The sequence below is a fragment of the Corvus brachyrhynchos genome, unplaced genomic scaffold, assembly GCF_000691975.1.
Source record: "Corvus brachyrhynchos isolate BGI_N302 unplaced genomic scaffold, ASM69197v1 scaffold101, whole genome shotgun sequence".
NCBI lineage: Eukaryota > Metazoa > Chordata > Aves > Passeriformes > Corvidae > Corvus > Corvus brachyrhynchos.
The window spans coordinates 10,065,441-10,081,150 of record NW_008237239.1 but is presented as its reverse complement, the minus strand read 5'-3'; the positions used below and the strand labels follow the sequence as shown (position 1 = coordinate 10,081,150).

Sequence of the window (15,710 nt, the reverse complement as noted above, 5' to 3'; positions counted from 1 at the left end):
AATGACATCTTGGCCAGGGAATGTCATTCTTCAGAGCCAATGTCTAAATGAAACAGAGCAGATAAGAGCTGCCCCCAAAGGGTTTAAAGTAGATTGTATAAATCTCAAGCAATATATTAATACCTCCCCAATCTCCTGGATTTAGACTTATCAGATCTGCTCTGAGTTTCCTGTGTCTGGGTACCCGTACCTGACTCACTCAGGTGATAATCAGGGGTTGTGTCACAGAAACCAGCACTAATTCTCTGCTATAAAATGTGCATCAAACCTCCAGATGTCTCAGACAAGGTGGCCTAAATAGATATTTTTCTATGTCTAATTTACAATGCGTGAATGTTTTATTACAAAGTTAATTCCACTTCCACTGTATTGCAATACCTGGAGTATGCAGAAATAAAAACAAGAAATAGCTTGCTAAGACCTACTTGTCACTATCAGGATTTAAAAAGAAAGGAAATAAACACAAGCTGTTTCTACTGCAAAATGAACTCAAACTGTGAGAGGATGAAGATACATACACAGAGATCAAGAGTAAAGAGCCAATTTTTCATTAGATCTGCAGGAGAGTTTTAGGGGGAAATTCCCATTAGGGCTTCAACAGTTTATACAGAGAACTCCCTATGCCTTTATTGGAAAACAGCCCTGCAATACTAGATACCAGTGACATACTAGCAGCAATAAGGTTTCAGCTCTCTGGCATTTGCCTGTTTGCACTGGCCTGATAGCAACCTCAAAGGAAAACCACTGCCAGGGAGAAATGTTTTGCTTAATTAGCATCACCAGTGAATAGTTTTTATTGCTATGTTATGCAGAGTAACACCTGACAGTTTCACAAGATTTATGTGATAGCTTTGATCAACCAAATTTCCTCAAGAAAAAAGAAATGGGTAATCCTTCCATGAGAGTGTTTTGCACTATCCCAATGACGTCCACATGAAGTTATCAAGTATTTTAGAAAAATAAAACAAAGGTTTGAAATTTCCTCAACTGGCTGTGTATTTGAATTCACAGCCAGAGGCACAGAGTTGTGTGATGTAATTCAGTAAATCAGTTTAAAATAGGCTTAATTTTAGCACTACAAATCTTCAGGAAAATAAAGAAAAATTTCAGGGAAAATGCAAGCTTTCCCATCAAAGACTTGGTCAAGTCTCAGTTTGAATCACACATTAGAAGCTTTAGTCAGGGTTCATGTAGTGTGCATTTTAATGGCAGTCAGTCCTAGGGAATGTGAGAAGTTCAGAGAACATCCCTTAAGTTTCTTAGTCCTTGGCCACGAATCACAGGGTATGTTGAAAGCACGGCCTATGACACATGAAGAATGGTTTCCTTAAATTTGATGACTGATAAAAGAACAACTCTAATTCCTTAAAAATACTTTAGCACTGTGCAGCAGCTTCATGTGTCTGCATTTGCAGAACTGAACGGTCGTTTCTTTCTACAAATTCTAAATCTTTCCCAAAGGGTTCAATACAAGGAACATACTTATCCCATACAGTTATTTTTCCCCCCTACCTACTACTTGTCTAAGAGCACTGTGTGATTTTACTACTTTGGTTGCTATTCCAAGGTATTTGATGAACCTTGAATGCAAGTTGCAGTCCATGTGTTTTTTTGCAGACTGTTATCTGGAAATACTTCTTTAATACTGAGGAATTCAAATGCCACATGCTACTTCTTTCTCTCCAGTGAGGTTACCTAACCTACAAACTCACTTCCAGAAGACAAAGGCAAAAATGTCAAGATAGAGATGTGCTTGCTTTGTCCAAAAAGCATACTTGGAAGTGTGAACGGACAGCATTCAATGCAGGAATGGCAATGAGCTCGAAGGAAAAAGAGAGAGAAATCTTCCTGACAACTTGGATCAACTAAACAGTTTTCAAGCCTCCCTGATGAGTGGGCTTCATCATATGCAGTGCCAACTAGCCCAGTCCTGGCCACAGCATGGACACATTTTAAAGCAGTTGCCAGCTAAAAACATCTGGGAACAGGCAATATGGATAGGGTGTATAAGGGGTGGGATTGTTACAGCTGATTCATGTATGACTAATGCTGGTGTTTTCCTTGGAGACCTAACCAAGTGTTGCTGAGCAAAGGGACACAAGAGCAGCAGTGGCCCCTTGCTGACTCACCCTTGTCAGGAGCAAGCCCATCACAGCCTGGAAGCCATTTATCTTCACAAGTGCCAAAGTGACCTGGGAAACGCAGCCCAGTGCTCCACACATTGGCAGCATTTCTCTCCCTTTGCCCCAGAAAGTCAATGTCAAATATATCATGGACAGTCACACTGTGAGTGAGGAGACCTCAAGTGCCATCCTCTGTGTACTGTGATCAGGTGCCCAGAACACCTGCTTCAACCTTTCCTTGGGGTTTTTATAGTAAATCCTATCCAAGTTTTTGAAGCCAGAATAGCTCTAATGCCTTGCTGCCTTGCATACCCTGCTCAAAAGACATGCCTTTTTAAAAAATTAGCATGGCATTTTGCACTGGCTGATCTGAAATGTGAGCCTTCTTGACTTAAATGCAAACAGGAGGACCAGCACCACAGTTGTCAGAAATTCAGTTGGGAATAAATGCTTTTAATGCTGATTAGAGTTGAGGAAAAGGACTTTACAGTTGTGGAGCAAAATTCAGATGTTTGGAGAAAATGGGTAGTGTGCTGAACTAACATTGCAAGAATTATATATGACATGAGGGACAAGGGAGTAGGTCCTGTTTTTAATAAAAGTCTGAAGAAGGAGGGAAGAGCTGGAGTTCAAGGAATCATCTTTGGATCCGAAGTACACTGGCAGCTGTCAAAACTGTCTATATGCCAGATTATATTTCTGTTATTAGGTACTAAAGAACAGTTTACACATTTGAGAGATGCTTTGTTGGTGTAAATAGACAAAATTTGACTGAAGCTGAAGGAGCAGGTTTATACCAGCTGAGAATTTGGCCCTTAGTTTGCTTTAAAAATGAAATATGGACTCTGAATAATGCAAACTATCTTTTTTCTTCAAGTGTGGCACTGAGCTGGGATCCTGGCAAATGCCTCCAGTTTTACACACATTGGTTTCTTTCCATGCTGTGAAAAATCTTAAAGGTTTGTAAGCAGGAGGCAACACTTGAGTTGCCTCCTACAGACAGCAGCTGCATGCTACTATGGCAGTAACCCTGCTGCCCTCCAGTCTCCTTCCACGTAACTGTTCCCTTCGTTGATTGTGTCAAAATAAACCTATATCATCGTATTTCTACACTGGCACCACCAGCACTAATAAGCTCTGAGAATTATGAGTTCATTCAGATGGAAGTACAGGATTTCTGTAAGAACTGGTTCCCAGCATGAGCAAAGCCCTCTAGAGAAGATGCACTTGCAGATTCATCCCAGCCCACTGCAGGTGCTCAGTTAGGAACAGGATTTCTCTCGGATCTCCCCGGTGCCCACTCAGCAGACAGGCAAGGTGTGCTGAGTCAGGGGCTGCTTCCTCCAGTCCCCAGACGGGAAGCACAGGCTGATGGCTCCCCTAACTGCCTGAACTAAGCCAACAAAATCCAGGCCTGCAAGATTTTGAAAGACAGAAGAACTGAGTCAAATCTTCCAGATGTAAATTGCTTGTTCACAAGAGCAGTGGCTCACATACTCTACATGCTTTCTGCACTATTCATGGCCATGTGCATTCGCCTCCAACACACACTGGAAATTCCCCTTCTTGGGTTCCCCCAGTACTAGATGGAATAATGTGTGTTTGTATATATGTGTGCATTTATATTGAAAACATAACTGCGTGAATACCTAGGTTTTTGATGTAACAGTTTTACCTTTGCTCAATAAAAGCCCGAGAAATATATAAAATGTAGCTCTGGTCTATGTAACCATACTATTTGTCATTAATCAAATAAGCACTGCAGTTACGATTTCTTACATCTTCTAGATGAGAGAATAGCAAATTTGGTCTTGGCTCGCAGTTGTTTAACAGTTGTTTAGATATTGACTAAAAGGCACGGACTGCAAAAGTAGGAGGTCTGAGTTTCAACATCTTATAAATTTTTATCTTGTAATGAAAGAGCAATATCATAAATAAAAACTCACAAGAACAAGCAATGGAGAAATCATCTGGAATCAGCTTGTCATAACCCTACTCCTACCATTAAACCAGGAAACAAAATTAACCATTCACAATGCCTTGCCAGAGCTAGATTTGTGAAGTTCCTGATACAACTGTGGCCTCTTTGGTAGGTGATCCCATGATTCAGGTGATGGGCACAACCCAAGCCAAAGAAATCACTCTATCCACAGAGCAGATCATCCTGTGCTTTCCATGGCCCACAGGGACAGCAGCTGGCCCAGGCAAGGCCTCTTGGTTTATGACAGACCCGTGTTGTCTAGGATGTAGTAAAATATGACTCACTTCAGGGACACACATTTGAGGGAAGTCTCAGAAAAATTAACTAAGCACTGCCAGTAAAAACATGGGTGTATTTACTCTGTCTTTGTAATGGTACAAAGCATGTCAGCGGGGTACGTGCTTTCCAGTGTGATCATCCCTCAGCCCTCTCCGGAGAAAGTCAGCACAGTCATGCTACAACACTCATAATCACAGCGTTCATCCAGCTTTCTCTGCCAACCAACTTGACAATAACCTCATCATGGTTCCTTTTTCCATTCTTAATTATCAACATCACCTCCCCACATCATCAAACTGAGGGCACCACCAGCTTAGTATATTTAAATCAAAGCAACAGCCTCACCTTCTTCATGTAGGTGTTTGTCATCCTGTACCTGCTCTTGCCTCTCTCACCTGACCATCTTCCCCACCTTCATCACCCTTCATCACCTTGCACTTGTGTGAGTCTGCTTCTTCCATGCTGCCCTGTTCATCAGAGCTGCCTGTCAAGCACATTCTGTGGCTCTAAGAGAGGGTTGGAACATTTTTTCAGAGGACTGGGATCCAAACCCCACCTTTGGGTTTCTTTCCACTCAGAGTGAGGGCAGGACTGTTTGTTACCACAGCCCCAGACTGTGTAGGTGCCTCCTGCAGCAGAGATCCCTCACAGAGCTGCCGGTGCTCCCGGAGGCTGCAGAGCCCCCATCGCTCCCCACATGGGGGGCCAGTGAGAGGGCAATTTAACAATCAGGCTAAAAACGTGAGCCACCTTCCCCCCACCAAAGCCCACATGCATCTTTCACCTACAGTGATATTTAGCTTTGTCCAAAAAGGATCTCAACGGCTCCCCCTGGGCGTACACGGGCGGTCCTGGCTGCCCTCCCTTAAATCCACACCCAAACAGCCGCTGGCTCCTGACCCGGAGGAGCCCATCACTGTCGTGCAGCCCTCAGTTGTCCCCTCGTACCGACAGCTGCCTCCCCTCAATGAGATCCACTGCAAAACCCTCGTGGGACGGTGCCAAGCCCCACATTGCCATTTTGAGCCTGCCTGAGGGGCCACAGGTCTCACCCAGACCCGCAGTGGCGCGACTGCTCCGTCCCGCTGCTCCTGCATGAGCTGGACAGGGAAAGCAGGAGTTGGTTCTCGTTTGTGATGGGGGGTTTTATTTTGAACTGCCGGACTCAGGTTTTAGCAGCAGAGGAGCTCCCCAGAGGCAGGACTGGTGCTGTACCTCCTCTCCTGCTTGCAAGACGAACATTCTCTCTCTGGCCATCCCAAGTGCATATTGTGACTTCCAACCAGAGCCTTTCACATTTCACAGCCCTTCTTCCCAATGCAAAAGCCAGAGAGAACGGTGAAGCTTACACACACACCTGGTTTGTCTGAAACAGCCTGTTAACACAGGATGTATCGTGGCAGTGCGTGTGCCTGCAGCCACCCTGACCCCTGAAGGTACAACAGAAATCAGTATGTGGTGGTCAGGCACCGAGGTCTGGTAACACATTCCCGGTTAAGGTGAGAACTCATCATCCCCCGGTCTAAAGATTTCTGTCTTTCTTCATGATTGGCTAATGTTTTCCCCTTCCTCTTTTATGTATGAAGTTATGAATATTCATTTCCCTTAGTTAACTTTGCATTAGTTCTAGAAAGTTCTGTACTCCTCGACATCCCATTGGTTGCTTCCCTTGTTCCCGCCCATGTGTTATTCCTATTGGTTCCCTCAGCTTCAACCCCGCCTCCTCTCCTTTGTCCCATTGGCTGTATCCCTTATCCCTGCCTTTCCAACCTTCAGTATAAAGTTCCTGGACCCGTGTCATGTTGCAGCTTTTCGTTCCTGATCCCTTCAGTATCAGCCTTCTCTGTGGAATCCATACGAGGAGTCCCCTCCCTCCTTCTTTGCCTCCACCTGTGTGCTTTTCCATCCAGCTTCGAGGCAGCTCCCATCGGTGAGGAGCAGACCCCTTTCTGTGTATTTTGTGAATCAGTGGGGTGCAGCCAGACCTCCAGGCTTCTCTCAGCTAGCGCGCTGGGTGCACCGAACACTCTCAGCGTATCACAGGGACAGCCGTGCCCCAGAGTTAACAGCACAAGTCCTGTCTAGAATGGTCCTGCCAGGTTGGCTGATGCCCAGCACTGTAAGCCGGAGTTCTCAGTGACAGGCGCTATCCCAGGCCTCAGGCCCTTGGCACTCTGAGGGCATGGCAGCCCTGGAAGTCTGCCAGATCCAGCTCCTTTCAGGCTGAGCATGAGTCTTCCCATTTCCAGACAGTTCTTAACTGCTTCCTTCATGTTATTTTATTTCAGCGATTTAAATTTTCTATCACGTTTTAGCACTCAAAAAATTTTGTGAAAACCTAAATATTTCTGCTGCAAATGCTCTGTGTGTATGCTCCCCATAAATCTTCCTGTTTATTTTATTTTTCAATCCTAACAGCCAGTGTTACTAATCACCTTTAGGATCATGGACTAGTAAAAATCCTGTGTAGTGCAAAGACTACATTCCAAGCTCTTATGACCCATGGGACATGCCTACTTGTATAAAGGACAGACTAAGAATTTTTTAATCTTTTCACCCTGTTTACAAAACAAATCTGGACTTTAAATGCTTAGAGAACTGGGAAAACCATAGCCACTTGCATGGATTGCACTGTGATTTTGCAGACAGACACACCATAAAAAATTTACTGACAAAACACAGTGCTTGGTGAGCCACTTAATGCATTGTTAAATGCCATCAGCTTTCTTTGCTTAAACCTCAATATCTTGTTTTCTAAAATACTGATTTAGTTTTTTGTCACTACAGTATGTTCTTTACTAGAGATGTCAGTTTACAAGCAGCAGTAACAGAGGAAAAGAGCCTCCACCCAAATATTTTTTTACCAATTCCTCAAAATATATGTGCCAAAATTGGATGGAAAAAATCTGTTATTTAAACAAGAGTGCAAGAGTAGCAATTTGTGCTGCTTATCCTCCTCATCTAGCCATAAACCAACTCGTTTTTAGATTTTCCTAAACACAGTAAACCTGCAGCTCAGCACAGCGGGGTGGGCAGACAAGACTGGCTGCAGAGCCGGCTGGCAGCCATGGCGGTGCACATCACCTTCTGGGCAGGCTGCAGTGGGACCCCGAGGGCTTCTAGCAAATGACAGAGAAATATGTAATTTGAGCTGTAACCTTCTTTGGGTAGGTGAAGGGATGTAATTTGATCTTTCTTAAGCAAAGTGTAAATGCACGCAGGCTGGCAAGGCTAGGTCCAGGGCCTGCGATTTGGGAACGCTGTACAAAAACACATGCAGCAATCAGACTTCCAGCCTCATAAATATCTGCTTTACAATTACAAAGTGACAGCTGTGAAAATTTATCAAAATATTGTCTCCTTTTCCTTTTATACTGTCTTGGAACGTTGTGATAAATTTAATTCTGTTTAAATTTGAAGAGCTCTGGACTCTGTTTTTCCTGAAACTGGCACCTGGTATTTTTTGACCGTCCAAAACACTTGCTTCACTCACAATGCTTGAGACAAAAAATATGCACAACATTGGTACCTACTCTGCAATATGGCAAGACTCTTACCTCTTAATGTCTAAAAACACTCATGCAAATCTATCAGAATTCATTGGCTAATACTTGCATTTTAAAATTAATTCTACACATGAGACACTGATCATGCTTTCACACCCTGTTTCAATCAAAATATAATTTTTACAGGCAGAAGGGAATAGCAGCTCCAGCAACTTTCAGTTGAGGTTCACTCTATGGAGCTCATTTCCACAGGAAAACAAAATTGTCTTGATGCAGAAACTGAAATATGGTTGTTGTAAAGCAATACATCTATTGCACCTCTGTGAATTGCGTCATAGGCAGCATGTAAGCTTAGGACTGCTTCTAATTAATAGCCTTTTCTGTACTGAAGGAATCTTGGTTTTTAAAAGTGGGCATTAAACATTTTAGATTCCCTTACCAAGGAACTCTCTTTTGTGAGTCAGTAACTACAACCTCTGAATAACCCGGGGAAAAACCGCTGAGGCTGCTCCCCTCAAGTGCCATAAAGAATATTCTGCACAAGAAATACAGGAAGCAAATTAGTAAGCAGGGTAGTAAACACCTGAATTCTTGTCCTGCTGATACTCAGCCAAACTATCTGCTCCTGCACACGAAGACCCTTCAGTGATGAAAACACTGTCTTGCTCTCATTTCTCCAGTGTACCTGTAGTCACAGGTACAACCCACTGGCACTCTGCCGCTGCAGAGCCTTAGGCTTGACTGTGCTCAAGCCAGGCTTTGTGCAGAACTCGACTGAGGCTGTGTCTTGACATGCAACAAGTAAATGCCCACAGGACTGGACTTCAACTTAGAGCAAAGAACAGCAGCATTTAACTAAACATATCTACTGGTTTCTGCAAGAAGCCACGATACTGAGTAGTCAACCGAAGCCAATGGATAAAAGAACTCAGAAAGGAGAAAACAGAAGTGGACAGAAGATCAAATGCTGCACTTAATTCCCACTGAAATTTATGGGACATGAGGACAGGCCAGTGAGACAAAATTTGATCTATTGTTGTTGGCTCTGTACAACTTAAATGAATAATGACATCAATTACTAATAAATTGATATATACTTTATTATGCACAAGAGACTAAGATGACATGACAACTGTTGTTATCAAAACTGTACAACTATGCATTTCCACAAGGCTCTGAAATACTGAATGTAATATGAAATACAAATGGGGTGTTCAGACTGGCCACAGGTATTAGCAAGTAAATGTCTCCCTTTCTTAGATTTAAAAAAACCATCTGGCACTTGCATCTAAAAGAAATATACTTATTTATTCAAAGGTGAGAATATTGTGTTTGGAACTGGTAGGAACACGGCAGCGAAGATCTGATAATGCTATGAACATCCCAATGAACGACAAACAACAACAGGGCACAACAGTCACCTCACACGAAGGGCTGCCAGCACAACCAACAGTACAGTCTTCTTGTGAAGCATGAGGTAGATATACATAACAGAAAGAACATACAGTGGAGAAATGGTTAGGAAAGAGCAGGGGGAAGGTTACAATCATCAGCATCTACAGACATTTTGTAAAATCCATTTCCATGTGGAAAATGCTACAAAAATAGCCTAACACAGAAAGATCTGATCTCTTGAAACACAAATGTAGTAATGTCCAAAGCCAAATGCTGTAAAAGGTTAGAGTTAGCGATTAGACAACACATGATAGAACAAGCAGTCTACTTTGGAGTTTAAGTATGCTACCAATAGCTTTTACAGGCAGAAGGTGTCCATTTTAAGCCCAATCCTCTCATTCTTACATAAGAAGTTCCTTCGCAGTTGGTTCCATCATGCTGAAATTAACCACTGACTCCATCCATCCAAACCCCTGCTCTAACACCCTCTGCTGGGACTGGAGAGTCTGGCCTTCCAGACCCCACAGGGCTCTGCCATGTGAGACCAGCGTGGCGAGACCACGTGGGACAGAGGTGGGATCAGTGGCATGCGGGAGCTGCCACACCACACACAGAAACTGGCAGCAGAGACAAATGGCTGCTACAAAACCAGAGCCTAGAGGTGTATCAGGCTCTGAGCTGAGGGCAGCTTGACAGCTGCTGCAAAGTACTACACATTTCTGTAATAAAGCTATTCACTGGGAATGCTTGGGGTTTGGTTCTCTCTCTCTCTCTCTCCTTATTTTGAAGCAGAAATGGCTGTTCCATCTGCTAAGTAATCATGTGCCATTTTGGTAAACTCCAACAGACAATTAACTCAAGTGTATTAAAAATTCTGAATTAAATAGCTGAGTACACCAAGTTCAGTTAATTTAAACTGTATTTCACACACAAGTCAACAAATCAAATCTTTGACCTTTACATATTTTTGGTTTATCCAATGGTAAATATAAATCTGTAAATTATTTTAAAATTAGAGTAAATTTTTTATAAAAAGATTGATAATGCAGCATGTTTCTCTCAAAAATATACAATTATCTATTTTACACAGAATTTTTCAACCTGTCCATCCCAACAACCAAATCTAATACTTCCTATGAGAAACTACTTAATAAAATATCTGAGGAAGGAAAGGGTTAAAATGGGGAAAGGAATTTACAAAATATGTAAATTTCACAGTAATTGAAATTAAACATTTCATATAGAGTAACTTACATTTATCTAAAACATTTAAATATATCTTTATACAGAAATTTAATGTAGTAAAATATAGCTATGATTGAACTTAAAGACTCTAGTCTTCTTTGAAGACATCTTTAAAGACTTTACACATAGAATATGCTTTAACAATACATTCTGCTGAAGGTTAGGCAAAGCGCTTTCTTTTCAACCATACAGGTAGCACATTCATCCTCCCCACACCTTGGAGCAGAGCCAATCCTGCATACCCTTATGCACAGGGATAACTACACTTACATGACACCCTGTCCATGTCACCAGGACCACCACTGGCCTGGTAACATAAAACATTTTTGCATGTGTAACTCTAAGCACCCACTGCCTGCACGGACACTGAGACCAGCCTTGGTGTTCAGAGCCAAACGTGCTTCCAGTCGTGAGGACAAGGGGTGCAGTTACTCATTTGCATAGGTGGTCACAGGATTAGTAACAGATTTGATTTAAAGTGAGTAACACTCTGCCTCATGATCCTGGGCACTTAAATCTATTGCATATGTTGCACTTGGACCATCCTGACATCAGCAAGGCACAAGTGTAGAATCGGCAAGAAATCCGCAGCTCAGACTTCAGAGCAGACTATCACTTGAGTGTAATGAAGTCCCTTCTTCTCTTGCAGAACACAGGTAACCTTCACTACAACTAACGAAAGTTATTCATCTCATTTTTAGAGGAAAACAATGCTCCTTCTTCCTCAAGGAAGGATCAGTAGAACACATTACAAAGTGGCAACTAACAGTCAAACAATTACATGTTAAAAGTGTCTTTTTTTGCTTTTCATTTTGCATCAATTTGAAGGTCAAGATAAGGCAATGACACTAGAAAACAGAGTGACAATTAGTACCTTTCTGCCATTTCCGTATTCTGATACTACTTTGGGACAATCCAATCATAATGTTCATACAACAGTTTGACACAAACAACTGCACAACTTTTTCCAGAGAATAGCAAACAACAGGCACTACTGTACATTCCTTGTGCCTTCAAACTCATCTCTTATTTCAAAGAGACTTTAGGCTAGCTAAAAGATTAGAACCAAATCAACTTCTTTATCTCCTCTATTATAAACTGAAGAAAGTTTTTAATTTTTTATATATATATATTTATAGATTTTACATATTTATGTATGGAAGGAACGCTGTGCCAATTTCCAATTGGTAAAGTGGTAAGTTAGGCTCTGTCTACCTTGATATATATCTATTTACATAAAGACATTGCCATTAAAGGTACACACCTATCTGTTAGTGCACAAGACCATTCTTTGTCTTAATGTTTGTGTGTGCCTGCATTTGGTATAGCATATCAAAAAATCTCTTATAAAAGAGCTTTGGCCCATAAAACAAGAGAGGGAATGTTAGAGTGTGCTCTTTTCCAATTACCAAATCAATGAGTATTACAACAAAAATACCTGGAACAAACCTGAAGCTGCAAACACAACAAGAAAGCAAATGAGATGCTGTAGCTGTAAGCTGAACAAAACAAAGATTACTCAAAAGTGGCTAAACATAGCTGAATAATAAAATGTTATTTACCAAGGAGATTGGACATTGATGCTTTCTTGCTCAGACAAAGAGAAATCCTTTGACCTAAGATCATCTTTGTTCTGCTTATCTTATGTAGTGATAGGACAAGGAGTAATGGCTTTAAACTGAAATAGGGCAGGTTTAGATTAGACATTAGGAAAAGCTCTTTTCTGTGAGGGTGATGAGGCACTGAACAGGTTGCCCAGAGAACATGTGGCTATCCCATCCCCAGCAGTGTTCAAAGGCACATTGGATGGGGCTTGAGCAACCTGGTCTAGTGGAAGGTGTCCCTGCCCATGGCAGAGGGTTGGAACTAGGTGATCTTTAAATTCCCTTTGAAATTTATCCAGCCACTTTAAAAAGTAAGCTTTATGATTAATGGAATAAATATTTGAGGAGGTTTAGATAACCAAGAATTGAAAGGAAAAAAAAAGGTTCAAAATTTTCAAGTTTTTCCTTTTGCTCTGTTCCAAGTCTTTGGAACATGTTTCAAGGTGTGCACAGAGCAGAAATTGAAGACTTTTCCCATTTAGGGTAATTTCCTTCTAGGACCTAAACATGAAGATAACTGAGGACATAATGCAAGCTGGAGTCAGGCTAACATGTTGACCTTTTACTTCATGTCTATAGCTCAAAAGAGTAACTTAACTGTTACTTCCCAAGGAAGTTGTGGATGCCCAACCCTGACAGCATTCAAGGCCAGGTCGGATAAGGGCTTGAGCAACCTGGTCTAGTGGAAGGTGTCCCTGCCCATGGCAGAGGGTTGGAACTAGGTGATCTTTAAATTCCCTTCCAACCCAAACCATTCTGTGAGTCTATGACTGAATTCCCTTAATGAATACCTTGTCAATGAGAAGGTTCAGGGAAAGGAAAATATCATCTAGACAAAGCAGCATTTTTCCAAACTGGCATAGATTTCACATTGAGGGCCCACAGACCCCTAGAACAGGTTGCAGTACTGTAAAATTAGTAGCTTTGTCACATGTAGCATAACATGCTAACAAGATCCAACAGGCTGCGTTCACTCATGCATTGTGTGCTCGTATACACACACACACACACACACACACAGTGGCTTCCCCAAAAGAAAATCAGTTTGTTTTTTTCCTGTAGAAAAATCTCTCCTTATTTTTTTCAGAAGCAACCAAAACCAAAACTTTTAACGTTAAAACGCTGCTGTCCGATGTCCACACGCAGTCCTGTGCTGCTCCTCAGCTGTCCCCGAGTTAGGTGGCACTGCTGCTGGAGCAGGGAGTGCTCTGCGTGCTGCCAATGCTGTGCGCTGCGCTGCTGTTCTCGGAGGCTGGTGGCGACATAGGGACCTGCTGTCTTCCCGCTGTTTCCCCTGAGGGACAGGCAAGAGAAAAAGTGGAGTTAGGAGAAGGGAAACTGAAAATGTTGTCATAGAAAACAATAATCCATTTCTTCCCAGTCTTCCTCTTCTGGTGGTCTGTTTTTCCATGCAATTAATATATTGGGTAACAGACCTTAATCAGAGAATCACTGAAAATGTTACTAGACTTTGGCACCTAAGCATTGCTGTGCACATGGGGAAAATAACACCGCTGTTTCCGTGAGCATTTTACAAGCAGCTGATGGAAACTGCCAAGATCAACATTGTCTATCTTCTGTTGTCAGCTGTCACTCAAAATGGGTCCTATTACACAACTCAGACACTTTATAGGTTTGCTGTTTCCAGGAAAAAGGCCAGGAAATGTAGACTTTAGTTTTAATGCCAGTTTATAGAGCAGCACGTTTGCTAAAAGTGTAGCTCAAGAGAATGTTCGTCAATCAGCTGGATACCACATATCCTGAGACACAGCCAGTTTTCTTCATGCAGAAAAATAACAGGCTATCCTGAAAGCTTGACTTGATTTACTTGTAATACAACATGCAGGAAGCTTTCCTACAGCTACCACAGTATGTGCAGCACTTAAAACCTGTAGTGAGAACATGTCTCACCATTTCTTGTTAACTGTTTACTGACAATAAATTAAAACCCTTTCATTATTTAGATTGCCAAATCAAGCACCTGGAGTCTCCTCACACCCCTTCTGCACCTGTGGCTGGGATTCCAAGGGAAAAATCCAGCTTTCAACTAAGCACGAAAGTAATAATTATGCCATTTAATGCCTAAAAGATCATAATGAGGCCACATAGGAAACCATAACTGTGGCATTTTTAAAGTTACAGTGCTCAAGTCTGTAACCTTAGCAATATTACAAAATAGTCTCTTCGAAACAGATGGCAAGACTTAAGTTTATATAATGTGCACTGTAGCTGCCCCCTCCCTTGAGCTCATCTCCAGGATGTGAACCTGTGATCTCAGTGCAGTAACAGTCACACTGCTGCTGCCTAGACTGCAGACCTGCCGTGGCTGCCAGTACCAGCACGGCTGCTTTCCCAGAGAAGGAGCAAGACGGAAATGTTTTGCAGGATCGTGGGCAGAGCAATTAGGAAAAATCAAAGGCTAGTACATCTCCTGCCTCATGAGCTTACAGTGATGCAGCTCTCCTGCTCCACATTATCCTATGTTATCCAGAACCTGATGCCATAGGTCAGGTCTGCACACTTCAATTTTTCTTCCATGTTCAGGATTTGGTAGAGATCCCACTCCTCAGTGACTGCTGCAGTGACTGGCTGAAGGCTGGAGGCACAGCTTGCATCCAGAGGGTTACAGTGCAAGGACGAGGCAGCTTCCTCCCACAGGAGCTGCTCTGGCACATCCCCATGCCCTGTGTGCTGCTGCCCAGCTGCCAGAGCCCGAGCTTCTCGGAATGTGGCTGCGGAGGAAATGTGCCTTTAACGCTTTGTGTCTCAGGCAACAAAATATCCTCCTGCAGGCTGCTCAGTACTCAGAGGTCTGCTACAAACAAGGGAGGTCTGAGGATTTCTCACAGCAGAAGTTGCAAGTGCTGTGTGTAATGGAGACCAGCAGGTTTGCCGCTAGCTCGAGCCACAGCCACAGCTGAAGTGCACTTAAGGCCTCACAACACACAGCTCTTCCCTTACACCCCACTGGTTTAGGAACGGGGAGGAAAGAAGGGACAGGAGAGGACAGAAGAAACAACAAACTAAACTACTAAACCACACCACCCAGGAGGCCAAATAAACTTTTTAAAAGAGGGTGAGGATTTTGTTTTTAAATTCAGCATTCAGTCCAGCATTTACTCTAGTGAGCAGATTTTGAGTCTGTTTTTCCCAGTGTAAGAAGTAAGTATATAGTTCACCCATGAGCCGTGGATTTCTGCTCATAGGCAGGTCAGAATCTACCCCCAGTCATCTGCAAATACATCAAGTTTCAGCTTTAACTTGCTTTGAAAATGGCTTTGCAACCCCCCCAGAATAAACTGTATCAAATCAAAGTATGTGTCATTGTGCTGTAAAGGCTTTCATAAACCTTGTTTGGATGTTTCTTCCCCTCCTGACTTGCTCCCTTGTCCTCCCGTTGTTTGTGTACATGTCTTCCTTCCTTTTGTACTACAGCATATATTTATAAAGGCAGCGATAAGCAAACTCCCTTTCATTAAAACTAAACAACCGAGCACAAACACCAGAAAGCAGCGAGGGGAGGCTGCAGACCCCCAGCCCTGCCGCAGAAGCCACTTGGGCAGTAGAGGAAGGGCGC

General features: G+C 42.6%; 1 protein-coding gene across 3 annotated transcripts in view; it reads right to left on the bottom strand.

Moving 5' to 3' along the window:
- Positions 1-12,879: 12,879 nt before the first annotated feature.
- Positions 12,880-15,710, bottom strand: part of TGFBR3 (transforming growth factor beta receptor 3) — a 100,422-nt gene continuing 97,591 nt past the window's right edge. For all 3 annotated transcript variants that reach the window (XM_017729922.1, XM_017729923.1, XM_008630279.2), the window contains one exon: positions 12,880-13,427. In XM_017729922.1, coding sequence (XP_017585411.1) covers positions 13,309-13,427 — 119 coding nt within the window. In that variant the 3' untranslated portion in view covers positions 12,880-13,308. The remainder of the gene's footprint in view (positions 13,428-15,710) is intronic.